At 38.3% G+C, this 27,986-nt stretch overlaps 1 protein-coding gene across 1 annotated transcript; it reads right to left on the bottom strand.

Annotated features, from left to right (window-relative positions):
- Window position 1: 1 nt before the first annotated feature.
- Window positions 2-27,986, bottom strand: LOC139706437 (alcohol dehydrogenase 1-like). Its single transcript, XM_071614524.1, has 8 exons — window positions 27,948-27,986; window positions 26,772-26,873; window positions 7,140-7,278; window positions 5,658-5,745; window positions 4,960-5,179; window positions 4,498-4,758; window positions 3,614-3,749; window positions 2-144 (listed from the first exon to the last, which is right to left on the bottom strand). The coding sequence occupies exons 1-8, from the start codon at window positions 27,984-27,986 to the stop codon at window positions 2-4; spliced, it is 1,128 nt and encodes a 375-aa protein (XP_071470625.1).

Below are 27,986 nucleotides of genomic sequence, written 5' to 3'. Positions count from 1 at the left end.
CTCACCAATGTCCACCTTGGAGCAATTCAAATGCCTTATTGATACTTTCAAAAGGCAATTTATGGGTTATAAGTGGGTCTATATTGATTTTCTTTTGAAGGTAGTCAGTTACCATTTTAGGAATACAGCTTCTGGTTTTATACTCTGTAGAAGGAAAGGAGAAAAATAGCAATACCTGAAAAATAACAAAACTAATCAAAGAATCCAATGAACTATTTGTGTATAAAACTGGCAAAAGCATTCATGGGAGAGGTAGTTAGCCATTCACCTTTTGATCCTTTATCTTGGCATCAAAAGCAAAGGCAATTTATTCCAGATCCTCCACATCTTGCTGCTGCTCAGGAGTGTTAAGATCATTCAGAGTCATTGAGGAGCCCTGTATAGGTAAGCCTAGTGGACTGGCAGAGCAGACACAATGCTCTCATGGCCCCCAGCTCTACCCTGTCAGCAGGACACTAATTTTTTCTAAACCAATTTAACTTCTAGCTGGTTCAATTTGAGTTACCACAGTTTCCCACCACTTAAGGATATATATATATATATATATATATATATATATATATATATATATATATATATATATATAACACAAACTTCACAAACCTAACATTTCAATCTTTGAAATAAACCTAATTGTGTAGTGGTGTTCGAGGGCAGGGAAGTAGAGTAGCTGTGTTAGGTGCTGTTGGAATCCTGCCTAGATCCCATTTACTATAATCACCAGGAGCAAGGCAGATGCAGGGATTGTTTTCTCCATTTTTATATCTGTGAGGACTAAAGTTTAAAGAGCTTAAATATGTTTCACTGATTATATTAATATATATTTTTAAAATTTTCCATATTTTAAAATGCTTTGACATATTGGGGGCTTGGGGACCTGGGGAAGAACCATTCCTTCCAAGTTAATTAGTTCCAAGGGATAGTAAACAACTTGCCTGACATGCACACCAACAAGCCCAAGACTTTAAGCCCTATCCCTCCCCTTCCCTTTTATCAGGCTTCACAGTGGGACACTATATCCCTGTTTTAAATTACCCCAGGGCCAGTTACCAGATAACTAGAGAACACCCTGTAGCTCAGAAACCATTGAAATGATTTCAAGTTAATTCTAAAATTTCTGAGTTTTCTTACTCTGTCTTCTGTTCCTTTCAGTAAATATTACAATAAAGACAGTGACTCATGATTCCCATGTCATTTTGAGACTAGAGCATAGGATAGGTAGCTGATTATCAAAGAAAAGGAAGTGGGTAGATAGCACTTTCCCATTAACTGTTGGCTAACACCTCCCCCAGGCAGGGGAAAGAGGCGTTTTTTCTAACATAAGCAATCAGCCCTTGGGCTGCTCTTTTCCTGTCTTTTGCTCATATAGTCAAGATAAGAAGAGGAGAAGGCATGAGAAGAAAGGAAACCCAAAATCTAGAAAGAGGTAGGATACCCCCCTTCCATGGATACCAGCTCTGGGTCTCCTTCTCCCTTTTAGAGAAGTCTGTGTCTGTTATATCCCTTAAATAAAATTTGTTTTCTTTCCTTGGCATTTCTTGGGTGTTTAATCTTCAATAACAGGGAAACGAGGACCTGATCCTGATTTTCAATTTCTATCTCCTGATTGAGCCTAGTGCTTCCTTGTATGGCCCTGCATGGAGTGAAGTGCCCCCTTCTCTTAAGAACTGAGGGTATATACTCTACTTTCAAGGCAATTATATATGTGTATGTCTTCTTATGATAGTTGATTAAAATCCTGGGGATGGAGGTATATTTTACAACATTAATGTACATTTAGAAAGTATAAAGTTAAAGGTAGAATCCAGGTCTTTATATTCCTAGCACAGTTCTTTATAGCCATTTAGAATTTATTTAGGACTATTATGAAATGCTAATTAAGATGAAGTTAGCAGTGTGTAGTGGCACATAGTCCCTCAGAAGGCTGAGGCAAGAGGATCAGGAGTTCAAAGCCAGCCTCAACAATTTAGCAAGGCCCTAAGTAGACTCTGTCTCTACATAAAGTATAAAAAGAGGCAGGAGATATGGCTCAGTGATTAAGCACCTCTGAGTCAATCCAGTGCCCCACCCCCTAAAAAAAGGTTAAATAAATCAAATTCAGAAGGTTAAGGGTCCTCTTTCCTCTCTTATGTGAAAGCTAGAGAAGAGAAAGGAAAATAGAGATGGGGTTGGAGCTCATGCAAATCAAAGGGAGATCAGTAGAGACCAAGGGGTGGGAGGCAGGGAGGGAAAGGGAGAGTGCTGGAGAGTGATATTGGCCAAATTATATTGTTATATTTTGTATTGTGTGTATGTATGTATATGTAATAAAATATCTCATCAATATGTACAATTATAATGCACCAATAAAAATGTGGGGTTGGGGGAAGATGGAATTAAAAAGAAAACATGAACTCTGAAAAAAAGAGATAGCCAGGGTATTCTTTATCTAGAACCCAGGCTACAAAATTTTTCTGTTTCTTAATAAGTGTATTAACCAGTTCCCAATGCTATGCCTGAGATAAATAACTTAAAAGTTATCATATTTCTGGAGGTTTCAGTTCAAGATTGGAGAGGGGTAGGACATTACTTTGGGCCTCTAAGACTGCACTAGATGGGGAACATGAGTTAGAAAAAAACCTGCTTACATCATGAGTCAGGAAGCAGGGGAGAAGGAGAATGGAGTCCCACCAGAGTCCCTTTTGAGGGTATGCCCCCAAAGACCTAAAGACCTCCCAGAAGACCCACCTCTTAAAGCTCCACAGCACCTGCCTTCTACACATAGATCTTTGAGGGACATTCAACTCTAAACCATAGCAATAGGTCAATTGGACTAAAATGTTGGGTTATAACATTATTGGTATGCAAGATTTTTGGTAACTAAGAAATCTACCAAATGAAAGTGAGTAAAAGGAAAAGATCATTACACATTTTTGCATCCAGAATGAGAATTTTGTTGTGATTTTCCTTAGTGTGTTTATATATTGTGTGGGGGAAGGAGATATGGAAGATATGAATGTCAGAAAAAAGTGAATAAATTCCTCCATGAAATCAAGGATAATAATATGGTTTAGATATGATTTTAGCATGCCCCTCAAGGGTTCACATATTGAAATTTACTCCATAGTGTGAGATTTCAAGGGAGTAGAAACAATCCAACTAGGGTGTTGTACAAGGGGAAATTGGAGACATTTGGAGAAGAGATATCCAAGTATGACTGCACATTGGAGTTCCCTGTTTTGTTCTGAAGAAGACACTTAGGGTCATTGTTGAGGTGAGAACTAAGGGTCAACACAGCAAGATTTTCTTCTCATCTTATTCTGTACTGGGGAGTGGTTCAGAAAAATATTGTAGCTCTCCACCAATTACAGAATGTGAGGGTGCCAATGAGCACCCTAAGAAGTGACTCTTCTGTATCTTATGAATGATGTTAAGCCCATCTACTTTTGCTCCTCTAGGTAATAAATACGAGTGTGGGGAGGTAAAGGTGTACTTTCCTATTTTTGGTACATTGTCTTCTATTTCCTTTCAAAGAGGATTATTTTTCCTATGTTCCTTCCCCTCCACTGCTTGCCAACGAGCACACAGGATGTATAGGTTTCTGGAAAAGGCAAAATGAAAGTAAAATACTCACTTCCCAAAGCACCACCTTTCAGGGTTCTCCCAGAGAGAAGCAGCGTTGGGTCAAAAATGAGTTGTGAATTTGTGGGTGCTAATCCAATAATCACAGCCACTCCGTAGCTTGGGTGGCACGATTCCAAAGTTGCGACCTAATTTCAGAGATGGATGGATTAGCTTCTCAGCAGCCCTAAATCTTCAACTCACAACTGCAGAACGTGTTCTCAGGGAGGATGTATGGGAAAAATCATATAGAATAGGACAATATTCAGGACACTCACTATGATTTGAACAAATTGCTTAAATTCATTATGATTAATGAAAGTTTTTCAATCTTTTAAATGAGGATGATGTTACTACTCAGCTAGTAAAAATGATATACAGTTTAGATGGGATAAAATATATAAATTACTTGGCACATTACTAAGTATAAAAGATGCGTTCATTTTTTTTTTTTAGTTATAGTATTTTTTTTTGGTGGGGGGAGGTACTGTTGTACATGCCTGCAATTTCAGTGACTCAGGCAGGAGAATTGCAATTTCAAGTTCAGTCCCAGTAACTTAGTGAGACCCTGTCTCAAGATAAAATAAAAAGGGGGGGGGGGCTGGGGATGTAACTCAGTGGTAAAATGCCTTGAGTTCAATCCCCAGTTCCAAAATAAAATTAGAGACAATAATAATAATTTTATCAGGGCTGAGGTAGAGTGCATGGTTATATGTTCCTGACTTCAATCCCTAGCACTCAAACAATTTCAACGTGCCCACACCAAAAAAAAAAAAAAAAAAAATAGGCAAAGCAAAACCAAAATTATAGTAATGTCTTCATGAAGTATTATAGTAATGTCTTCATGAAGTTAATGTGTACACTCATATTGACAGGCAGTGCTTCAAGATAACTTACCATGGTATCAATAAGTCCAATGGCCTCGAAGGCAAAGTCAACACCTTTGCCAGTCATTTCTACCACCACCTCCTGGACAGGTTTCTTGAGTTTTTGAGGATTAAGGCAATCAGTGACTCCTAATGCTCTTGCCCGAGGAAACTTCTCCTCCTTGATGTCAACCCCAATGATCCTAGAAGCACCAGAGGCTTTGCAGGCCATGACGACAGCTGAGCCAATTCCTCCAAGTCCAAAAACCACACAGGTGGAACCTGGGGTGACCTGCAAATTCAGAGGATAGAATATAATTAGGCATCCAAAGCCGATGCTCTTGTTTTGAAAGAACTTTCCTCTTGTGAGGCAAGAAAAGGCCTCTTTGGCTTTATCTGTGATGGAAGAAGTTCAGAGAAGTTTAGAGAACGGAGTTCAATTAGATGTTATATAGACAGTGTCACTGAAAACAACACAGAAGCACATTCTTACCTTTGCAATGTTAAATACAGCTCCAAAGCCTGTAGGGACCTCACAGCTTAGGATACAGACTGTATCCATGGGAGCATCATCATCAATTTTCCCCACTGCAATTTCATGTACCACAGTATATTCAGTGAATGTGCTTGTGCCATAAAGATGATAAATCTTCCTTCCTCTGCAGGTAAACCTGCTGGTTCCATCTAACATTAATCCAGTTGGAGGAAGAATACTGTTCCACAGATACATAGTGACAAAAAGAGAAATAAAGGATTTAGCTCTAAGTCGATAACTGTACCAATGAAAACAAATGGAGTGAAAGAAAGTTGCTGCAGTCTGGCTGGGCACAAATCATGAGCCACTTGAAGATTCAAGCAGGAATGAACTTTATTTTTAGAACCCACTCAGCAGCTGCCCACTGGAACTCTCCAGGAACTCCCCAAGAACTCCCCAAGAGCTCCACCTGAACTTTGGGAACTTTGCCAGCACTCAACTGGATCTCAACCCAGCGAACTCCACCCACTCGAACTCTCTAGGAACTCCGCTCAACTGGAACTCAACCAACCCATGTGAACTCTCTAGGAACTCTGGGAGAGCTCAAAAATAGCAGGCACCTGAGGCAGCAGGAACCGCTGGTTCTGGGAAAATGCCAGGCACCATCTTGACCTGGCCATGGCTCTCAACAGAAAGTCAAAGAAATTGAAACTAACCTTTGCTTCAAGCAGAAGTTGCTCTTGGGGTGCAAGCAAGAACTACATTCTCTGCACTCTGGAATAAGGAATATTAAGACTTTATCTCCTAAGGAAAAAGAACAAAGAAAATGATTACCAACTTGGGTGGAGACATGGAATGTAATAAACCCCACCTTTATCTATAAGATATTATTCATAGTAAATGTTTGTGATTGGTTGTAATGAAAGTTATCATTATCTTTGAAGTCATTCATAATTTCATTTTGGAATAGAAACAAATCAATTTTAATGCAAATGGATCTTCAAAATAGAAAAAAGTGGGGGAATTTATGTCTCATAAAATTGGATTCAAAGGTAAGACAGTGGCATCAATATATGCGGTATAAGGCTCTTCTGTTTTGACAGCATTTTTTTGTACTGGAGATTGAATTACTCCTGGGTACTCTATCACTGAGATACATCCCCAACCCTTTTTAGTTTTTATTTTGAGACAGGATCTTGCTAAGTTACTTAGGCTTACCTTGAACTTGCCATCCTCCTGCCTCAGCCTCCCAAGTAGCTGGGATTACAGGTATGTGCCAAAGTGCCTGACTTATTTTGGTAGTGTTCTATCCCAGGAGAAAGATCAAGTTTGCATTTAATATATACTTGATATTTGTTGAAACAATGAGTTAATTCTCCAATACTAATACAAGAATTAATATTCATTATGAAATATTTATAACTGAACAAGAGTCTAAAATTTGAGGGAAGGCTTCCTGTGTCCTTAATCCTTACTCTGCCATTAAGCAGCTAAATTAACAAAATGATTATCTTGCCAAGGCTTCTATTTACTCACAAAGTGGTTTTAAAATATCTATGTGTTTATTGTTAGAATAATATTTAACATAGTAGGGTTTTTGAAACATGAACAGTATGAAAATGCAAATACAAAGCCCGAAAGAAACTTTTATAAATGATAACTTATTCCAGACAATTTATTAGATTATTATGTGTGTGTGTGTGTAGAAAAAATTTTTGAATCATACATATTTTAAATTTACTGGTGTTACAATACATTGTATATATTTTCAATTCTTAGTTTAATTTTGGGTATAATAGATTTGCCATAATCTGTACGGAAAGGAGTAGATTCTGTTTCTTTTGGGGGAGGGGAGGGAGGGTACCAGGGATGGACTCAGGGGTACTCGACCTACCATTGAGCCACATCCCCAGCTCTATTTTGCATTTTATTTAGAGACAGGATCTCACTGAGTTGCTTAGCGCTTTCCTAAGTTACTGAGGCTGGCTTTGAACTCGCGATCCTCCTGTCTCAGCTACCCAAACCCAAACTGGAAGATTCTATTTTAGGTTACTTATATCGTGCACTGTATCTGGTATGTGAATGCATTTTAATGTTTTTGTGGAAGTATGATGGATTCCGTATTTTACAGTGCTGTTGGGGAATAATTGAAAAGCTAATTTGAATAGGAGTTGACACCCTATCTGGCCCTTACTTACCTGGTTTCACACTGGTTACACCTTCTCCAATACTCTCCACGATCCCAGCTCCCTCATGACCCAAAATTGCAGGAAATGGTACTTCGTTTTTTCCTTCCAGGATGTGCTTATCTGTACCACAGGTCCCAGAGGATATAATCTGAAAGGTGATTACATGATTGGAGATAAAATGCCTTGTCATAAAATTATTGAATCTTTCATAAAAATGCAATATTTCCAACTTTAGAGGCAGAATATATTCTTTAAAACTTGGGGTATACATTTGAGGCGTTATTGAAATGTGTCTCTATAATAGAACTGTTTCAGGAAAAGGACCAAAGCATTTGGTTTATCACTCTATATAATTTCCCCTAGACCTCTTTAACATCATAAACACCACTGAATTATTTTCTGGCTCTTTGTCAAGAGGAGCTATGCATTCTGTGAGATATGATGAAGCACACAACCCAAACTTGAGCGTCTGTTTTGATACATACACCCTAATGGAAGAAACCGTGGGTGATAATATCTATGCTGTTCTCCCTGCCTTGCCCTCTACCTGCCAGTAGAAGAAGCTGAAACACAAGGCTTTTCATGTTAAGTCCCCACCCAGATCTTGGCGTGCTAGTTCATAACATGCAGTTAATATCCAAAAGAATAGGTGAAAGCCCCCTCCCTTTCCCCCAATATTCTGCTTTGGTGCACAGTTTTCTTTCCTTTTTCTCTTTGTAATCAGTCTCTTTATCCAGCTATTCTAGTATCAAAGGTAAGTTGGTTTTCCCCCAGGGTATTGAGATTTCACAGCTGAAAGGAGTTGGTGGCAAATCAAAGGTTAGCCTCTCATTGCACATTTCACTTGGTACACTCATAAGGCACTATTTCCATTTAGATTTTCTCTTCCCTGTTTTTTCTCTACTCAACAGTCATTGACCCTGGAGCTTTGGTACTTTTTGCAAATCTGATTGCTCAGTTCCATGATGACTTATTTTCTTATTCCTTTTTGATCTTTGGAGGTTGAAAATATTTGTTTCTATGGTTTCTGCTGTGTTTGCTCAGGCTTTTTGCTTGCATAACTGTCCTGCAAGCTAATGTCTCTCTGCCTTGAGTTTTGTCTGCAGGAACTCTCTGATTAATCATGCATCTTGATATTCAATCCCTATTCTATCAGAAAAATAACTGGCTAGGTTTCTCTACAAATAAAAATAATCTTCCTTTTCACTCTTTTGTTTGTTTTTCAAATTACTTTAGGCTATTCTTCTGTCTTTTGTACTTTGAATGAACTTTATGGTCTATACCCCCCCCACCCCCAAATTTCAGTGAGCTATTTGAAATGTCCCTGGTTTTCTAGTAGCTAGGCTTTGGCACACTGCATCATCTAATTCAAAATAAAATTTGAAACCAAGCACCTTATTTATGAAATTAGAACTTAACTAGCAAGATTATTTTCAAGTATAACTGAGAAATTCTACATAGAGTATTCAGCTTTCAGTTGTGGCAAGCAGGCTTTTCCAAATTCAACTTTCCAAGGATAAGTAAAAAAGCTGGGCACCATATATGCAACAGATGACAAGCCATGGGATAAATTCAAATTGAGTTTCAACTGATTGAATGTAATGTTAATTCAGTGACATCCTACAGAAATGTATAACCTGAATCTAACATGAAATAAACTGATCTCACATGAAATAAACTGAATAGAATTTGTTAGTCACCTATGTGTCACTGTAAACAAAATGTCTGACAAGAGCAACTTGGAGTAGGAAGGATATGTTTTGATTCATGTTCTCAGAGGATTCAGCCATTGGTCATCTGCGTTCAAGGCAGAAACACCATAATGGAAGGATGAGGCAAAGGAAGGCTGTTCAACTCATGGCAGCTGGGAATGGGAGAGAGAGAGGGGCTGTGGAAAAGATCAACCCTCTGTTATGGTTTGTATATAGAGTATCCCCAAGAGCTCCTGTGTAAATGCAACAATATCCAGAGGTAAAGAATTGGCTTATGAAAGCTATAACCCAATCAGTTCATCCTAGTTTGAACCGACAAACTGCGTGGTAATTGTAAGCAGATGAGGCATGATTGGAAGAGATGGATCACTGGGGGTGTGCCCTGAAAGGATGCATTGCCCCTGTGGCCCCTTCCTTGCTTGTTCTTTCTGCTTCTGGGCCCAAAGCCTCCTCCAAGATTCAAGGCAAACTCTTAGCTGTGAGCTGTAAAAATTATAAAGCAATTTACATGCTTCCAATATACAATAGCACAGAGAAAAAACCCATCCAAAAGGGAGGAATAGGGGCAAGAAGGAATGGGACCAAAGCAAAGTCGAAACCCAGTGGGGCAAATGTTAAGTTCCCAAACTCGACGTCCAGAAACTGAAGTATGTGGTGGTTGGCTTGCAGTCTGGCCAGACAAAGCATTAAAACTGGAATCAAGGAAGTAGGATTGTTGAAGAGACTACCACCACTAAAAAGAAGTTAATTGTCTTGCAGAATGACATAGTGTTATAGTTTAGATGTGAGATGTCCCCCAAAAGCTCATGTGTGAGATAATGTAAGTGTGTTTCCTCTGTGCCTTGTATATTGGAAGCATGTAAATTGCTTTATAAGTTTTATAGGAGCTGACAGCTAAGGGTTTGCCTTGAGTCTTGTAGGTGACTATGGACTTAGATTTTAGAGCAATGCTGGAACTATGGAGATTATAGGTACTCTTGTAGATGGACAAAAATGAATTTTGCATTGTGAGGTAGTCATGAGATTTTGGGGTCCCAGGGATGGAATGTTATGATTTGGATCCGGAATATTGCCCCTAGAAGCTCATGTGTTAGTCAATGCAGTAATATTCAGAGATGAAATGATTGGATTATGAAGCATGTGATCTCATTAGTGGATTATCTTATTTGATGGATTAATAATTTCAATGAATTTACTGGGAAGTGATGAAAAACTATAGGTAGGTGGGTCATGGCTGGAAGTAGTTCATTGAGGCATGGCTTCAGGACTATATCTGTCCCTGACACTAGCTCTTTCTCAATTTCCTGGCTACCCTGAACTGAGCAACTGTGTTCCTCCATGCCCTTCTACCATGATGTTTTGTGTCACCCCAGGACCAGATCAATTGTTTTAACTCATCATGGATTGAGTCCTCTGCAACCATGATCCAACATAAACTTTTCCTCCTCTTAAATTGGTCTTTTAGGTATTCTGGTCATAATGATTAAAAGCTGACTAACAGTTTCTTACAAAATAAATGCAAAATTTCTTTTAAAAATATATTTTGCCCTTCTATTTTAGATTTTATTCAAATATGTCTGATGGCACAAGGTGAAAATTCTTTGAAGATGAGATGTGAAATGGAAGAGGAGGATTCAATGCATAAGTCTACTGGTAATTCTGAACAAATTATAGGACTTATTCTGAATGAAAATATAAAGCTATGATAATGCAAGCATTTGGTTTTGGTACAATGATAAATGTACCAGTAGTTTAATGGAGCAGAATTAAAATTAAGAAGTAGACCCAGACGTACTAGCCATTTGATTTAGAGAAAAGGTGGCACTAAAGTGTAGGGGTAAAGGCAGAATTTTCAAATAACTAGGTCAATTTGTTATATAAGTAGGAAGAAAGTTAATCTTGGACTTCTACCTCACAGCAAACACAAAAGAATTATTGCCAGGCATTTTTTACTTGTAGATCTGAATGCTAAGTGTAAACCAATTAAGATTCTAGATAAAAACAAGGAAATTATCTTCCTGATCTTGGGCCAGGGAATGATTTCTTAATTGGGACATAAAAGGTGCCATCAGACATAAAAAATGTTATGAATTTTGCCTCTGTTTATTTAATGAAGGAAAAAAGAATTGACTCTCCATAGCTAACAGGAGTAAAATAAAAAGGCATCAAAATCCCTTAAATGTTGCTACTGAAAACTTTTAGTGAATTACATAGAAAGCATTCTAACATCAGTGGTAAAAACTGTTTTACCAGATAGGTAGTGTCTAACCCTATCAGTGTCAAATCTGACTCTATCAGAAAGTGTTATTTTACATCAAAATGTGTTTAAGATGGTTTATCCATTGCCAATGACCATGATAGAGAAAAAGATGCCAAAGAGAAAAAAAAAGAGTATTCAGAGGAAAAATATTAAGAAATGATTTCCCCTAGTTAATAAAAGGAAATAATAAAATAAATAATAAAATAATAATAAAAGGTAAAACAGGAACCAAATTTCCATATCATGTATCAGGTACGTGTAAATTTTTCTGCAGGTAATAATCGGAAATTGATTGTTCTACAAAATGCTCTACTTTAAACAAGTGTAAACTGAAAGTCTAAAAACTTACTATGATTAATAATAAAGATTTGGAAGCAGGAACTGGCAATCCTGTGCAGATAGTCTTGGCCATGGTAGGACAAGATGTAGTACTATTTTCTGAAACCTAGCAGAAGACTCTTAGATGGGGCAAAGCCCTCTTACAGCCAGAATGTTTAAAGACGCAGAAACTGGAGACTAAAAGTAGAATCTCATACCGTTCTTATGTTTGTTAATCATATAAACACATTTAAAAAAATTTCTGAATGTAGTTCAGTCATTACTAACAAATAGGATCTACCCAGTGTATTTGATTCTTGAAGTAAATTATGTATTATAGGTGAATTTTAATATAAGTGAAGCATCAAATGGTTGAATCTAGGCAATTATTAAAATTTCCCACTGATGGATATTTTCTCAATTTGTATTTAGTTTTAGAACAAAAAAACTATTAAAAAAGAGTAATGCCCTTTTAAAGGCATTTAATAGTTTTGAAGAGATAATTTGGAGATAGCTAAATATTTTGTGTACAAAGTAAAATTTGCATTTAAGGAAGTATTAATTTGTATAATTCAGACTAAAGAATTTACCTTGAGTATCTTTTTTAAGTCAGGTACATCAGCAAGAATTTATCTTACTCTTTTAAAATATATATGTGAGATTGTCTTTATTTCGCCTTTGTTTTTGAAAGATAGTTTTGCTGGATTTCTCTTGGTCGACAGTTTTTTTTTTTTCTTCAAACAAGTTGAGTGTGTTATCACATTGCTCTCTGAACTCTATTGTTTCTGATGTTAAATCAATTGTTAGTCTTATTGAGGTTACCTTCTCTGTGATGTGTTCTTTTTCTCTTGTGCTTTTTGATTTTCTCTTTGCCTTTTTATCTTATTATGTTAAAAACACTTATTGTGATTTCTACATACTTAATGAAATATTAAGTGTACAATACATTATTGGTGACTAAAAGTACAATGTGGTACAACAGATCTTAATTTTTTTTAAACTCAACTGAAGGAAGAATACACAGAGGAGAAAAGACAGTCTCTCTAATAAATGATGTTGACTTGTTTAACTGAAACTTTATTCTTACTGATTAGTAACTCTCCGTTTCCCTCTTTCTCCCAGTTCTAGAAACCACACACTAGTCTTTGGTTCTATGAATCTATTTTAGATATTTGATATCAGTAGAGTCATACATTATTTGTCATCCTGAGATGCACTTATTTTGCAGCATAATGTTCTCAAGTTTCATATATATTATCACAGATTGCAGAGTTTCCTTCTTTATAAAAACCAAGTAGTATTCCAATGTATGCATAAAGCACATTTTCTTTATTCATCTGTTGATGGATAAACTTCTTTATTCATCTGTTGATGGATTCATCTGTTAGGTTGTTTCCATATCTAGGCTATTATGACTAGTGCTGACATAAGCGTGGGAGAGTTGTATCAGCAGTATTTACATACTGATTTCAATCTTTTGGATAAATATCCAGGGGCTGCCTTATGTGGCTATTCTATTATTTAATTTCTTGAAGAAATCTCCATATTATTTTTATTATGGGTACCACAATTTGAATGCCCATCAACAGCAAGCAAGAGTTCTAATTTCTCTACATCCTTGCTAAGAGTTGATATCTTTTGTTTTTTGATAATAGACAACCTAACAGGTATGAGGTAATACCACATTGCAGTTTTGATTTGCATTTCCCTAATAATTAGCAATTTTGGAAAACATTGAACATTTTTTGATAAACACATTGACCAATTGTATGTTTGCTTTGGAAAAATGCATATTTAGGTCCTTTGCCCATTAAATTCTTTTCTTGCTATTGAGTTAATAGAAGTTCCTTATGTAGTTTAGATATTTACCCCTTATTATTTATATGGTCTGAAAATATTTTCCTCTCATTCTATTGGTTGCCTTTTCATTCTGGTACTTGTTTCCTTTCATTTCTTCATGTCCATGAAGTCATTACCAAGAACAATGTCATAAATATTCCCTTTATGTTTTATTATAGTAGTTTTGTAGTTTCAGGTCTCATGTTTAAGTCTTTAATCAATTTGAATTGATTTTTGTGTACAGCATGAGAAAATTTCCAATTTCAACCTTTTGAATGTGGATATTCAATTTTCCCAACATCATTTGTTAAAGAGACTATCTTTTCCCCATTGTGTATTCTTGGCATACTCATCAAAGTTTATTGTTTATGTGTAAGTTTATTTATAGTCTATTTCATTGGCTCATATATCTACTTTATGCCAATACCATATTGTTGTGAGAGAAAAAGAAGAAGGAGGAGGAAGAGGAGGAGGAGGAAAAATATAGATGAAATAAAAAGCAGAACAAAAAAGGAAAAATTATATAAATATAAGTCAAGAGGGAAAAATTAGAAAAAAGAAAAATCCAATTAAAGAATAAAAACAGAATAAGACAAAAGTAAGAGAAAATGGTGATATATAAAAAGTAATGATAAAAGAACACATGGAGGAAAGAAAATGGGTCAAAAATTCTTCTTAGCCAAGGTTCTTGGAAACATCTCTCACCTGTTCTTTAAGATTGGAATCTGCCAGGTATGGTGGGCAGGGTTATTGGTTGCAGCTGCTGCTTGTTGCCATGCCTCTCAGTTGTCACCAAATTAGTTGGGATGAAAGCAGGCTGTGCCCCACTTTTCTCACAAAACAGGTTAAGGAACGTTTACAATGCTCATATTCCCTCCAGAGGTTTTTAGACTGTGCCATCAACTTCCAGTGCCACCTATAGTCCCTCAGCTCCTCAAATATTTACACACTTATTGTTACTTTATTTCCACCTCCTGGAGAAGCAAACTAGGGCTAGTTATCTCTTGAAAACCACCTTGAAATCCCTGTTTAGCATCCTTTTGTTTCAATTTAAAGAACTCTTATTTATTTATTTATAAGATCCATCTGGTGGTGATGAACTTCCTTGGCTTTTGTTTTGTTTGTGAAAGTCTTTACTCTTCTTTTTTTTTTTGGAGGACAGTTTTGTGGGAAATAGCATTTTTTTGTTTGTTGGAATTTTTGTTTTGAAAGGACCTTTTTGGGTCTTTTTATGAAACCATGGATAGCTTTATTGAGATTCGCTTGTATGTGACTAATCACTTTTTTTTTCAAATCAGCATAAATATATTTATTTATTTATTTTTTATTAGTTGCTCATGGTAATTTTCTCTTTAAATTTTGACAATTTGATTAAAATATATCTCAGTATAGATCTTTGAGTTCATCTTATTTGGGTTTCTTGGCTCATTTTCTTCCCTGGATTTGAGAAGTTTTCACTCATTATTTCTTTCAGTAAGCTTTCTAATCTTTTCTTTCTTTTGTTTAGGATTTCCATACTCTATAAATTGGTCTGCTTATTGATATCCCATAGTTTCTTTAATCATTTACTTCCTTTATTTTTATCCTTGACTGAATTTTTTTCTAACCTGAGTTCACAGACAATTTCTTATGGTTGGTCTATTTTTCTGTTGAACCCCTTTAGTAAAATTTTAAGTTAGTTATGGTATTCTTCATCTCCATGATTTTTGTTTGGTGAATTTTATGTTTTCTTTTTTTTTTTTCATTCCAATATGTCAGTGCATTTTTTTTTAATTTTTTATTGTTGGTTGTTCAAAACATTACAAATTTCTTGACATATCATATTCCACACTTTGATTCAAGTGGGTTATGAACTCCCACCTTCACCCCATACACAGATTGCAGAATCACATCAGTTACACATCCATTGATTTACATATTGCCATACTAGTGTCTGTTGTGCTCCGCTGCCTTTCCCATCCTCCACCCTCCCCCCTCCCCACCTCTCCCCTCCTCTCCCCTCCCCTCCTCTCTCTCTACCCCCTCCACTGTATAACCCTGAGGGTCTCCTTCCATTTCCATGCAATTTCCCTTCTCTCTCCCTTTCCCTCCCACCTCTCATCCCTGTTAAATGTTAATCTTCTTCTCCTGCTCTTCGTCCCTACGCTGATCTTAGTTACTCTCCTTATATCAAAGAAGACATTTGGCATTTGTTTTTTAGGGATTGGCTAGCTTCACTTAGCATAATCTGCTCTAATGCCATCCATTTCCCTGCAAATTCTATGATTTTGTCATTTTTTAATGCAGAGTAATACTCCATTGTGTATAAATGCCACATTTTTTTTATCCATTCGTCTATTGAAGGGCATCTAGGTTGGTTCCACAGTCTTGCTATTGTGAATTGTGCTGCTATGAACATCAATGTAGCAGTGTCCCTGTAGCATGCTCTTTTTAGGTCTTTAGGGAATAGACCAAGAAGGGGAATAGCTGGGTCAAATGGTGGCTCCATTCCCAGCCTTCCAAGAAATCTCCATACTGCTTTCCAAATTGGCTGCACCAATCTGCAGTCCCACCAGCAATGTACAAGTGTACCCTTTTCCCCACATCCTCGCCAGCACTTGTTGTTGTTTGACTTCATAATGGCTGCCAATCTTACTGGAGTGAGATGGTATCTTAGGGTGGTTTTGATTTGCATTTCTCTGACTGCTAGAGATGGTGAGCATTTTTTCATGTACTTGTTGATTGACTGTATGTCCTTCTCTGAGAAGTGTCTGTTCAGGTCCTTGGCCCATTTGTTGATTGGGTTGTTTGTTCTCTTATTGTCTAATTTTTTGAGTTTTTTGTATACTCTGGATATTAGGGCTCTATCTGAAGTGTGAGGAGTAAAGATTTGTTCCCAGGGTGTAGGCTCCCTATTTACCTCTCTTACTGTTTCTTTTGCTGAGAAAAAACTTTTTAGTTTGAGTAAGTCCCATTTGTTGATTCTAGTTATTAACTTTTGTGCTATGGGTGTCCTATTGAGGAATTTGGAGCCCGACCCCACCAAATGTAGATTGTAGGCAACTTTTTCTTCTATCAGACGGCGTGTCTCTGATTTGATATCAAGCTCCTTGATCCATTTTGAATTCACTTTTGTGCATGGCGAGAGAAAGGGATTCAGTTTCATTTTGTTGCATATGGATTTCCAGTTTTCCCAGCACCATTTGTTGAAGATGCTATCCTTCCTCCATTGCATGCTTTTAGCCCCTTTATCAAATATAAGATAGTTGTAGTTTTTTGGATTGGTTTCTGTGTCCTCTATTCTGTACCATTGGTCCACCCGCCTGTTTTGGTACCAGTACCATGCTGTTTTTGTTACTATTGCTCTGTAGTATAGTTTGAAGTCTGGTATCGCTATACTGCCTGATTCACACTTCCTGCTTAGCATTGTTTTTGCTATTCTGGGTCTTTTATTTTTCCATATGAATTTCATGATTGCTTTCTCTATTTTTACAAGAAATGCTGTTGGGATTTTGATTGGCATTGCATTAAACCTATAGAGAACTTTTGGTAATATTGCCATTTTGATGATGTTAGTTCTGCCTATCCATGAACAGGGTATATTTTTCCATCTTCTAAGATCTTCTTCTATTTCTCTCTTTAGGGTTCTGTAGTTTTCACTGTATAAGTCTTTTACCTCTTTTGTTAGGTTGATTCCCAAGTATTTTATTTTTTTTGAAGATATTGTGAATGGAGTGGTTGTCCTCATTTCCATTTCAGAGGATTTGTCGCTGATATACAGGAATGCCTTTGATTTATGCGTGTTGATTTTATATCCTGCCACTTTGCTGAATTCATTTATTAGCTCTAATAGTTTCTTTGTAGAGCCTTTTGGGTCTGCTAGGTATAGAATCACATCATCTGCAAATAGTGATAATTTAAGTTCTTCTTTTCCAATTTTTATGCCTTTAATTTCTTTCGTCTAATTGCTCTGGCCAGTGTTTCGAGAACTATGTTGAACAGAAGTGGAGAGAGAGGGCATCCCTGTCTTGTTCCAGATTTTAGAGGGAATGCCTTCAGTTTTTCTCCATTCAGAATGATGGTAGCCTGAGGCTTAGCATAGATTGCTTTTACAATATTGAGGTATGTTCCTGTTATCCCTAGTTTTTCTAGAGTTTTGAACATAAAGGGATGCTGTACTTTGTCGAATGCTTTTTCCGCATCTATCGAGATGATCATATGGTTCTTATTTTTAAGTCTATTGATGTGGTGAATAACATTTATTGATTTCCGTATATTGAACCAGCCTTGCATCCCAGGGATGAATCCTACTTGATCATGGTGCACAATTTTTTGGATATGTTTTTGTATCCGATTCGCCAGAATTTTATTGAGGAATTTTGCAACTAGGTTCATTAGAGATATTGGTCTGTAGTTTTCTTTCTTTGAAGTGTCTTTGTCTGGTTTAGGTATCAGGGTGATGTTGGCCTCATAGAATGAATTTGGAAGTTCTCCCTCTTTTTCTATTTCCTGAAGTAGCTTGAAAAGTATTGGTATTAGTTCTTCTTTAAAGGTTTTGTAAAACTCTGCTGTATACCCATCCGGTCCTGGGCTTTTCTTAGTTGGTAGTCTTTTCATGGTTTCTTCTATTTCCTCAATTGATATTGGTCTGTTTAGGTTGTCTGTATCCTCCTGACTCAATCTGGGCAGATCATATGACTTAAGAAATTTATCTATGCCTTCACTGTCTTCTAATTTATTGGAGTATAAGGATTCAAAATAGTTTTTGATTATCTTCTGTATTTCTGAAGTGTCTGTTGTGATATTGCCTTTTTCATCCCGTATGCTAGTAATTTGAGTTCTCTCTCTTCTTCTCTTCGCTAGCATGGCTAAGGGTCTGTCGATTTTGTTTATTTTTTCAAAGAACCAACTTTTAGTTTTGTCAATTTTTTCAGTTGTTTCTTTTGTTTTGATTTCATTAATTTCAGCTCTGATTTTCATTATTTCTTGCCTTCTACTTCTTTTGCTGTTGTTTTGCTCTTCTTTTTCAAGGATTTTGAGATGAAGTGTGAGATCATTTATTTGTTAGTTTTTTCTTTTTTTAAGGAATGAACTCCAAGCAATGAATTTTCCTCTTAGAACTGCTTTCAATGTGTCCCATAGATTCTGATATGTTGTGTCTGTGTTTTCATTTATCTCTAAGAATTTTTAAATTTCCTCCTTGATGTCTTCTATAACCCATTGATCATTCAGTAACCTATTGTTCATTCTCCAAGTGATGTATGCTTTTTCCTTCCTTCTTTTATCGTTGATTTTCAGTTTCATTCCATTATGATCAGATAAGATGCATGGTATTATCTCTACTCCTTTATATTGTCTAAGAGTTGCCCTGTGACATAATATATGATCTATTTTTGAGAAGGATCCATGTGCTGCTGAGAAAAAAAGTGTAACTGCTTGATATTGGGTGGTATACTCTATATATGTCAATTAAGTCTAGGTTTTTAATTGTATTATTGAGTTCTATAGTTTCCTTATTCAACTTTTGTTTGGAAGATCTGTCCAGTGGTGAGAGAGGTGTGTTGAAGTCTCTCATAATTATTGTATGGTGGTCTATTTGACTCTTGAACTTGAGAAGAGTTTGTTTGACGAACATAGCTGCACCATTGTTTGGGGCATATATATTTATGATTGTTATGTCTTGTTGGTGTATGGTTTCCTTAAGCAGTATGTAGTGTCCCTCTTTATCCCTTTTGATTAACTTTGGCTTGAAATCTATTTTATTTGATATGAGTATGGACACTCCTGCTTGTTTCCGAAGTCCATATGAGTGATATGATTTTTCCCAACCTTTCACCTTCAGCCTATGTATGTCTTTTCCTATCAAATGCGTCTCCTGTAGGCAGCATATTGTTGGGTCTTGTTTTGTGATCCATTCTACTAGCCTGTGTCTCTTAATTGGTGAGTTTAAGCCATTAACATTTAGGGTTATTATTGAGATATGGGTTGTTCTTCCAGCCATATTTGTTTATTTCTGTTACTAAACATGGTTTGTTTTCCTCTTTGATTATTTTCCCCCCCTTTACTGTCCTACCTCCCACTGTTGGTTTTCATTGTTATTTTCCATTTCCTCTTCCTGTAATGTTTTGGCGAGGATGTTTTGAAGAGATGGTTTTCTAGCTGCGAATTCTTTAAACTTTTGTTTATCGTGGAAGGTTTTAATTTCATCTTCCATCCTGAAGCTTAATTTCGCTGGATACACAATTCTTGGTTGGAACCCATTTTCTTTCAGTGTTTGATATATGTTATTCCAGGATCTTCTAGCTTTAAGAGTCTGTGTTGAAAGATCAGCTGTTATCCTGATTGGCTTACCCCTAAATGTAATCTGCTTCCTTTCTCTTGTAGCTTTTAAAATTCTCTCCTTATTCTGTATGTTGGGCATCTTCATTATAATGTGTCTAGGTGTGGATCTCTTATGATTTTGCACATTCGGCGTCCTGTAGGCTTCTAGGATTTGGGATTCTGTCTCATTCTTCAAGTCTGGGAAGTTTTCTCGTATTATTTCATTGAATAGACTGCTCATTCCTTTGGTTTGGAGCTCTGTACCTTCCTGTATCCCAATGACTCTTAAGTTTGGTCTCTTAATGTTATCCCATATTTCTTGGATATTCTGCTCATGGTTTCTTAACAGTCTTGCTGAGCTGTCTATGTTCTTTTCCAGTTGAAATACTTTGTCTTCATTGTCTGATGTTCTATCTTCTAAGTGTTCTACTCTGCTGGTAGTATTCTCCATTGAGTTTTTAAGATGGTTTATTGCTTCCTGCATTTCTAGGATTTCTGTTTGTTTGTTTTTTATAACCTCTATCTCCCTGTATAGTTGATCCTTTGCTTCCTGGATTTGTTTGCGTAATTCATTGTCGAAGTGATCTTTCATTGTCTGATTTTGCTGTCTAATGTCTTCCTTGATCCTCCAGATCATCTGAAGCATGTATATCCTGAATTCTTTATCTGACATTCCATCTGCTGTAGCTGTTACCTCTTCTAAAGTTGCATTGACCTGCATTGCTTCTGGTCCTTTCTTTCCTTGTCTTTTCATACTGCTTGCGTATCTTTCCTGCAGGCGCGGGCGGCGGCTCTGCTCTCTCCTTATTCCAATTGGGGTGTCGTGGCTACCACGCTGGCAGGTCACTGGGCCTGTTCTGGGCGCTGGCGGCGGCTCTGTTCTGCCCCTACTCCAATTGGGGTGACGAGTGTACCACGCCGGCAGGCCACCGGGCGTGATCCGCTGGTCGGTTGCAGGTTTGCCTACCCTGCAGGCGCGGGTGGCGGCTCTACACTGCCCCTACTCCAAATGGGGTGACGTGTCTGTCGTACCGGCAGGCCACTGGGCCTGTCCCGCTGGTCGGTCGCAGATCTGCCCACCTTTCAGGCACGGGTGGCGGCTCTGCTCTGACCCTACTCCAATTGGGTTGTCGTGACTACCCCGCCTGCAGGTCACTGGGCCTGTTCCTTGCACAGGCGGCGACTCTGCTCTGCCCCTACTCCAATTAGGGTGGTGTGTGTACCACTGCGGCAGGCTCCTGGGCCTGATCCGCCGGTCTGTCGCAGGTCTGCCTACCTTGGAGGCACGGGCGGCGGATCTGCCCTGCCCCTCCTACCACGCCTGCGGACCCCTGGGCCTGATCTGCAGGTTGGTCACAAGTCTGCTCACCCTGCGGGCACGGGTGGCGGTTCCCCTCCGCCCCCACTCCAATTGGGGTCATGTGGCCACCACACCGGCAGGGCCTGATCTGGGCGTGGGAGAAGGATCTGCTCTGCCCCTATTCCAGTTGGGGTGACGTGTGTACCACACTGGCAGGCCACTGGGCCTGACCCGCCAGTCTGTGTCAGGTCTGTTTACCTTGCAAGCGCGGGCGGCGGCTCTGCCCTGCCCCTCCTACCACGCCCATGTACCACTGGGTCGCGGGTCTGCCCACCTTGTGGGTGCGGGTGGCGGTTCCGCTCCGCCCCCTCTCCAATTGGGGTCATGGGGTCACCATGCTGGTGAGCCGCTGGGCCTGCTCCGGGCGCTGGCGGCGGCCCGGCTCCTCCCCTCTGGCTCGACGACAAATTGAGGAGACTCGGGTGTCTGTGCCTCACCCCCCCTACCAGGAGACCAACTGTTTCTGTCGCCGCTGGTATTGATGAAGTTCTCTCCTCCGCCGCTTTCTGATGACATCAGATCTCTGCCATGTTGGTATCCTATGCGAATGGCAGCATTTAGTTCCCCTTGCCGGGCAACCAAAGCAACGGGTGAGTCCTGACCGGCCCTCAGCAGGACCCGGACTGAGAAGCAGTTTCCGCGGGCTCCTAGCCCTGGGCCAGGGCAGTTCCGGGAGCTGGAACTTGGCCGCTCCGTGCTCGGTGTAAGCTCCGATAAGAGTAGGCTCCAAGAAGCAGTCCCCGTGGGCTCAGTTCCGGGAGCCGGAATTCGGCCGCTTAGTGCTTGGTGTATGCTCTGATAGGAGCAGGGTCCAAGAAGCAGCCTCCGCAGGCTCCCCAGCCCTGGGCCAGGGCGGTTCCGGGAGCCGGAACTCGGCCGCCCTGCGCTCGGTGTTCGCTCTGATAAGATCAGGTTCTAAGAAGCCCCCAGGTACTGAACCCTAGCAATCTGTCTGCAAGCCGCAGGCGAATGGCAGCCTGAAATTACCTGTTCTATGGCTGAATGAGCTGCAGTCAGTCGAAAACAGGGATGGTGACGTCAGCTTTCCAACATGGTGGCTGCTGGCCTCCTCTGTGGTCTGACCGGTGTGGAGAACCGAGATGGACCACTTCCTTCCCCCATCTCAAACCCAGAATTCAGCCCTGAGTACGGTGCTTGCACGGCTGGCAGAAACTGCAGCGCTGTATCCCTGTGTCGCTATCTCCTCGTTTCCCAGCGCGCGCTGCAGACTCTAGCCGCGGGGCGATTTGCTGAATAAGCAGTGTTACCCTCCGTGTGACAAACCTCTCGCGTTTGAGTCCCCATAGCCGATCCTCGTGCGATGGAAACCCTTCCTCCAGGTTCCGGAGCACCCCACTATTGCTGGAAATTCCTAACAAGATAGCCTTTAGCCATCCTGACTTGTCATACTCCCACACAGTGAAGCAGCACACGGGGGCAATGCACTCCCCTCGCCGCCATCTTCCCAATCTGAATTTTATGTTTTCTATCCCTTCTTTGAAGTTCTCATTCTGTCCATGCATGGTTGTCTTAAAATTTGTGACCATCTTTATTTGTTAAGTTTTCTTCCTATAAGTTATATATCCCCATTTCATAAGTGTTAATTTCTGGAAACTGATCTTGTTGCTTTATTTGGTACAACTTTGCTTTATTCATATTCCTTAACTCTCTGGGTTGGTGTCTGCCTGATAGACAAAACAGGCCCTTCCCCAGGCTTCATGAACTGGACTTGTAAAGGAGAAGCCTCATCAGTCCTTAGGGTAAGATATTCTGAGGGCCTCTGCCAACTTTTCCTCCTCACAATGATGGGGACTGTGATTTTTATCTGCTTATGCTGCACTGAGCAGGCAGAAAGATTGGTGGCATCTATTAGCACAAGCTGCCAACTTTGTTCCCCTCCAGGAGACTAGGCTTTTCTGAACTTGTCAGAGATCCAGGACTGGTTAGACAGATTCTAATTTTTTAGATAGCATAGAGAAGTTGAGCCACTGTAGGCACAGTTAAATATTTTCCCTCGCAGGAGGGAATATAAAATCTGGTATTGTTTTTATCCACTTCCCCTGTGTTGAGCAGAGGGGAGGTACTATAGCATCTTCCAGCCCTTGGATACTGTTTCTATTCCCCTTCAAGTAGATTGATTTTGGTAGGTTCATTAGAACTTCCAGGTTGAAAGATAGAAGTCAGTTCTTTGCAGGAGTCTCCTTAGAAAAGCTGGGGGATTTTAACATGTAATCACTTCATTCCCTCCCCTGGATGAAGCTGGGAGCTGGGGTAAGTTTTCCTAATTGCATGGTACTGCTACAGGGGTAGGCTCTTTGGCAAGAAGATGTTCTGAATCTCCTTAGGGTGAGTCTGATTTCACATTTTCCATGGAAGCAGAAAACTTTCTGCTACTTTCTGGATTTCTCACAAAGGAAATTTGTCCAGGAATTGTTACTGCTCAATTAGTGTTTGTTTTTTGAGGATGGGGATGATCTAAGGTTCCTTCTCTACCACTTTGCTGACATAGCTCTATTTGGTTTTCAATATAGCCTTTGACTATGATGTTTCAAGGCATGAATCTCTGAGTTTATCCTACTTGGAGTTGATTGAGCTTCTGGATGTATAGATTAATTCTTTCAGTATATTTGGAAATATTTTTAGCAATTATTTCTTCCAGCGTTTTTTATCTGCCCTCTTTTCTCTCTCCTCTTCTGAAATATACATCATGCATACATTGATATGCTTGTGATTTTCCACAGCTCTCTGGTGGTATGTTAATTTATCTTCATTTGTTTTTCTTTTTTTGTTATTTAGATTATATAACTTCAAAGGATCTATATTAAAGTTTGCTGATTATTTCTTTTGCTTGCTCAAATCTGCTCCTGAATGCCTCCTATGAAAATTTTATTTCAGTGATTATACTTTTCAGCTCAATTTTGTTGCTTTAAATATGAATCATTGTCATCTTTAAAAATAACGTCAATATTGTTTTATTTAGTTTTATGAACATTTATAATAGCTGATTTTGTCTTTACTAAGTCCAACTTCTGAGACCTCTGAAAAGCAACTTAAATTACTTGCTTTTCACCCAGTATAATGATCAACTTTTTCTTTGTATGTCTTAGGATTTGTCAAAAACTGAATATTTAGATAATAGAATAGTATCTCTGGATTCTGATTAGTCTCTTCTTCCTATCCCCTTCCAGTCCTTTCATTGTGCTTTTTCTAGTGTCAGACTTAGGTTTTCAGTTTTTTCCCCTATATTTTTATTTTTAAACCTGGCTTCCTAGAATTTTCCCCTGGGTCAGCATCTTGAGGAATGTTTCCCATTCTTCACCATGTTAATAATAATTAGCAGCTTTCAAGTGCCTATTTTGGTTGCTCCTGAGGGAAAGGTGCCTACTGCTTATCCATAGTCTTTTGGACCTCCATGGATGAACATGACGTCAGTAGACTCCTTTTAATAGTATCCTTGGCTGGCTCTCTGCATTGAACTTGCTGCTACCAGCTTCATGAAGCTTTCAATCTTCTTAATTGCTCATCACTAAGATCTCTGATATGATTTGGATATGTTTTGTAGCCTTGAGGTTCATGTGCTTGAAACTTGGTCCTCAATATAATAGTATTGAGAGGTGGTTGTTATGGTTTAAATAGGAGATGTCCTCAAAAGCTCATGTGTGAGAAAATGCAAGAAAGTCTGGAGGTGAATTGATTGGGCTATGAGCATTCTAACCTAATCAGTGAATTAATTCTCTGATAGAGATAAATGGGTGGTAACTGTAGGCAGGTAGGGTATGGCTGGAGAAGGTGGGTCCCTGTGGGTGCACTTTGGAATATATTTTTTGTCCTTGTTGAGCAGAGTTCTCTATCTGCTTCCTGTAGCTATGTAGCTCTGTTCCCAGATGCTTTCCTCTGTCACACCCTTCTGCCATGATGTTTCGCTTCCCCTCAGGTACAGAGTAATAGAGTTGGCTGTCTTAAGGACTAAGACCTCTGAAACCATGAGTCAAGTAAACTTTTCCTCCTCTAAAGTTGTTCTTGTCAAGTCTTTGGTCACAGCAGGAAAGAGCTTACTAAAACAGTGGTGATAATTTTAAGTGGTGGGTTCTATTGTGAGGTGATTAGGTAATGTTGACACTAAACTCATGAATCGATTAATGTGTTTCTCAATAACTAATAACTTATAGTCTCATAGGAACGAGTTAGGTCTAGCTGGACTGGATTAGTTATTGAGAGAATTTCTCCTTCTATTTCTCTGCCATGTTGTAACACAGCATGTTGTCCTCACCAAAAACTAATCACTAGAAACTAATCATGTTAGCACCATGCTCTTTGACCTCTGAAACTGTGAGTTAAATATGTCTCTTCTTAAAAATAAAGTATCCAGTTTAAGGTATTTTGTTATAGCAACAGAAAACACACTAAGACAATCTCTAATGTTTTTGACAATCCCTTCAGACATGAGTCTTTTCATACTCTTTTCCAAATAAAGTTAGCCCCCTTAGCAGGGCTGCAGAATTATGAATCTTTCATGCCTATTTCTGTGGTTAAAATTTCTACATTAATGCAACAAAGTTGGGGGTGAAGGCAATGACTTGTTACCTAAAATGACACCTTTGCCCTATGAGTTGGTAAATTCTTGCAAGGGACTGAGTTGTGTCCAATTCATATTCATATTGAAGCCCTGACCCCCACGTGATGAGGTATTTGGAGATGGATATTTTGGTGGGAGGTAATTAAGTTTAAATGAAATCATGAGGGTAGGACACCCATCGCTAGATTACTATCCTTATAAAAAGAAACCAGACAGCTTGCTTGTTTTCTCTACCTTGCTAGGACATGGCAAAGAGATAGTCATTGTGAGCCAGAGTCATCACCAGAGCTCAACCATGCTGACACCCTGATCTTCTAGACTTCCAGCCTCCAGAACTGGGAGAAAAATGCTTGTTTGAACTACTATTCCATTATAGCTTGAGTATGTTCATACAGTTCTCATCTTGCCCTGCCTGGTGTGATCTTCTTCCTTACTAGTGAGCGCTGGGGAGGAAGGTGGGTGATTTGGGTCAGGTATCCTAGAAATGATGCATCTAGAGTGGAGACTCCATAGGTAGAAGCTGGGTCGGGGAATGGTCTCAGTTTTCTCATCCATTCCACTGGGAGTAGAGAATATGCTTGTTGTTATCTTACTCCATTTTTCTGCTGCTACACCAAAATGTCACAGATTGCGTAACTTGTAAACCACAGAATTCTTTTTGGCTCACAGTTGTGGAGGCTGGATCTAACAGTATGGAATCTGGTACCCCACAAGGGCCTCCCCTCTGTGTCTTAATATGGCAGAGGGCTAAGTGAGCATGTGTGAAACAGAGAGAGAGGTGTGGGTGCTGATTTTACCCTTTTATCAGGAGCTTACTTCCATGATAACTAACCAACTCCCGCAACAATAGTCTGGATCCATTCATGAGATGATAGCTCCGTGATCTAATTTTCTTTTAAAGGTATCACCTCCCAATACCCTTAAATTGGCAATTAAATTTCAACATGAGTTTTGGAAGGGGCGATCAAACCACAGCAGTTATAATCAGAATACCTTTATAATTGTGAATAAAAGAGATTTATGATTCAACAATTGCTCATGTAGATTTTCAAAATTTAAAAACAATAATATATTTAAAATATTTAGTGACATTTCAATATTTATGTACCTTATGTTTCTGACATTTTCACACAATGCAATGATCTTACTATTAAATACAGTAATATAGAGCTGGTGTAAATCATAGGAATTCTTGATTTTCTTTAAATATAAAATGCAAAATAATTATAAACAAACATCTGCATTCACGCCTACTGAAAGTCTCATTTATATTTACCTTAATTCGAACTTCACCAGCTTTTGGTGGATCAACTTCAACTTTCTCAATAGACAGGGGGGCATTTGTTGTCCAGGCAATGGCTGCCCGGCATGTGATAACCTATGTATATAAAGATAAAATGACAAAGTGATCTTATTCCTATTAATCTAAAATCGAGTGAGACATTTAGTTACATTCCCACTTACAATACTGAAATGTCATTCTGTTTTATCACTTTGAAATATAGATAATAGAGTTCATTCATTGAAAATAATCACATGTATATTTTTATACATGAATAATATAAATTGGGAGACAAATGATTTATATATATATACACACATATATATCTATATTTATATATGTATATCTATATATCTATAGACATATATCTATATCTATATGATTATATATGTGTACACATATATACCTATATATGTATATATCTATATCTTTATATATCCATATAGATATGTAGTCTTTGTCTCAAAATTGTTTTATCCCAGTTATATTATTGATACTTAGGGGATTTCTCATCTGTATTCCAAATGTCATGAGATATTAATGTTGCCCAACTGGTTTATGGATCCCAGTTCAGTTTTCTGAATCTAGATTTCTACATTGTAATTTCTAATACTAATCATCTATTTAAAATAGAGAAAACTGGAATTTATTGTGAAAAGATTATTATAAGAAAAGAGAAATAGGAAAATAAATATTGTTAATTTTGGAAATAGGAAAAGAAATAGTGTTAATTTTCTTTCTTTAGCCACAGTTCATTTCCATAAAACATCATGCAGAATATTGTATTCTATCTTCATAGTTTCTTGTGCCTTATAATCTTTATTCATTTACTGCATTTTTATTTTAAAATCTATACACAGCTCAAGCTTTGATAGCTATCTATTGATTTTTTTATATTAGTAGGTGGCTGTATTTGGTGGATTCTTTTAGCATTAGAAAGATTTTGTTCTACTTTACAGAAGGATTAATTGTTTTTTAAATGATAAGAGTTCTTACTTTATCACAATTGTGAATTTGTTTTTTAAAAATCAATTTACAAATGACCAGGAATACTTCCTCTGTGTAAAGCAAGGTGTATATATATTCACATGGTATCTTTAACAGCCTTAAAGTACATCTACTGACAAGAAGATTAATGAAGCTACATTTGAAAAGCAAACCAACACTTACTTTGTTGGATGTTTCAGTGAAGAGTTTTCCTTGCTCCAT

Source organism: Marmota flaviventris, chromosome 7, assembly GCF_047511675.1.
Source record: "Marmota flaviventris isolate mMarFla1 chromosome 7, mMarFla1.hap1, whole genome shotgun sequence".
In the NCBI taxonomy this organism is placed as follows: domain Eukaryota; kingdom Metazoa; phylum Chordata; class Mammalia; order Rodentia; family Sciuridae; genus Marmota; species Marmota flaviventris.
This window is presented reverse-complemented; position numbering and strand designations above follow the sequence as displayed.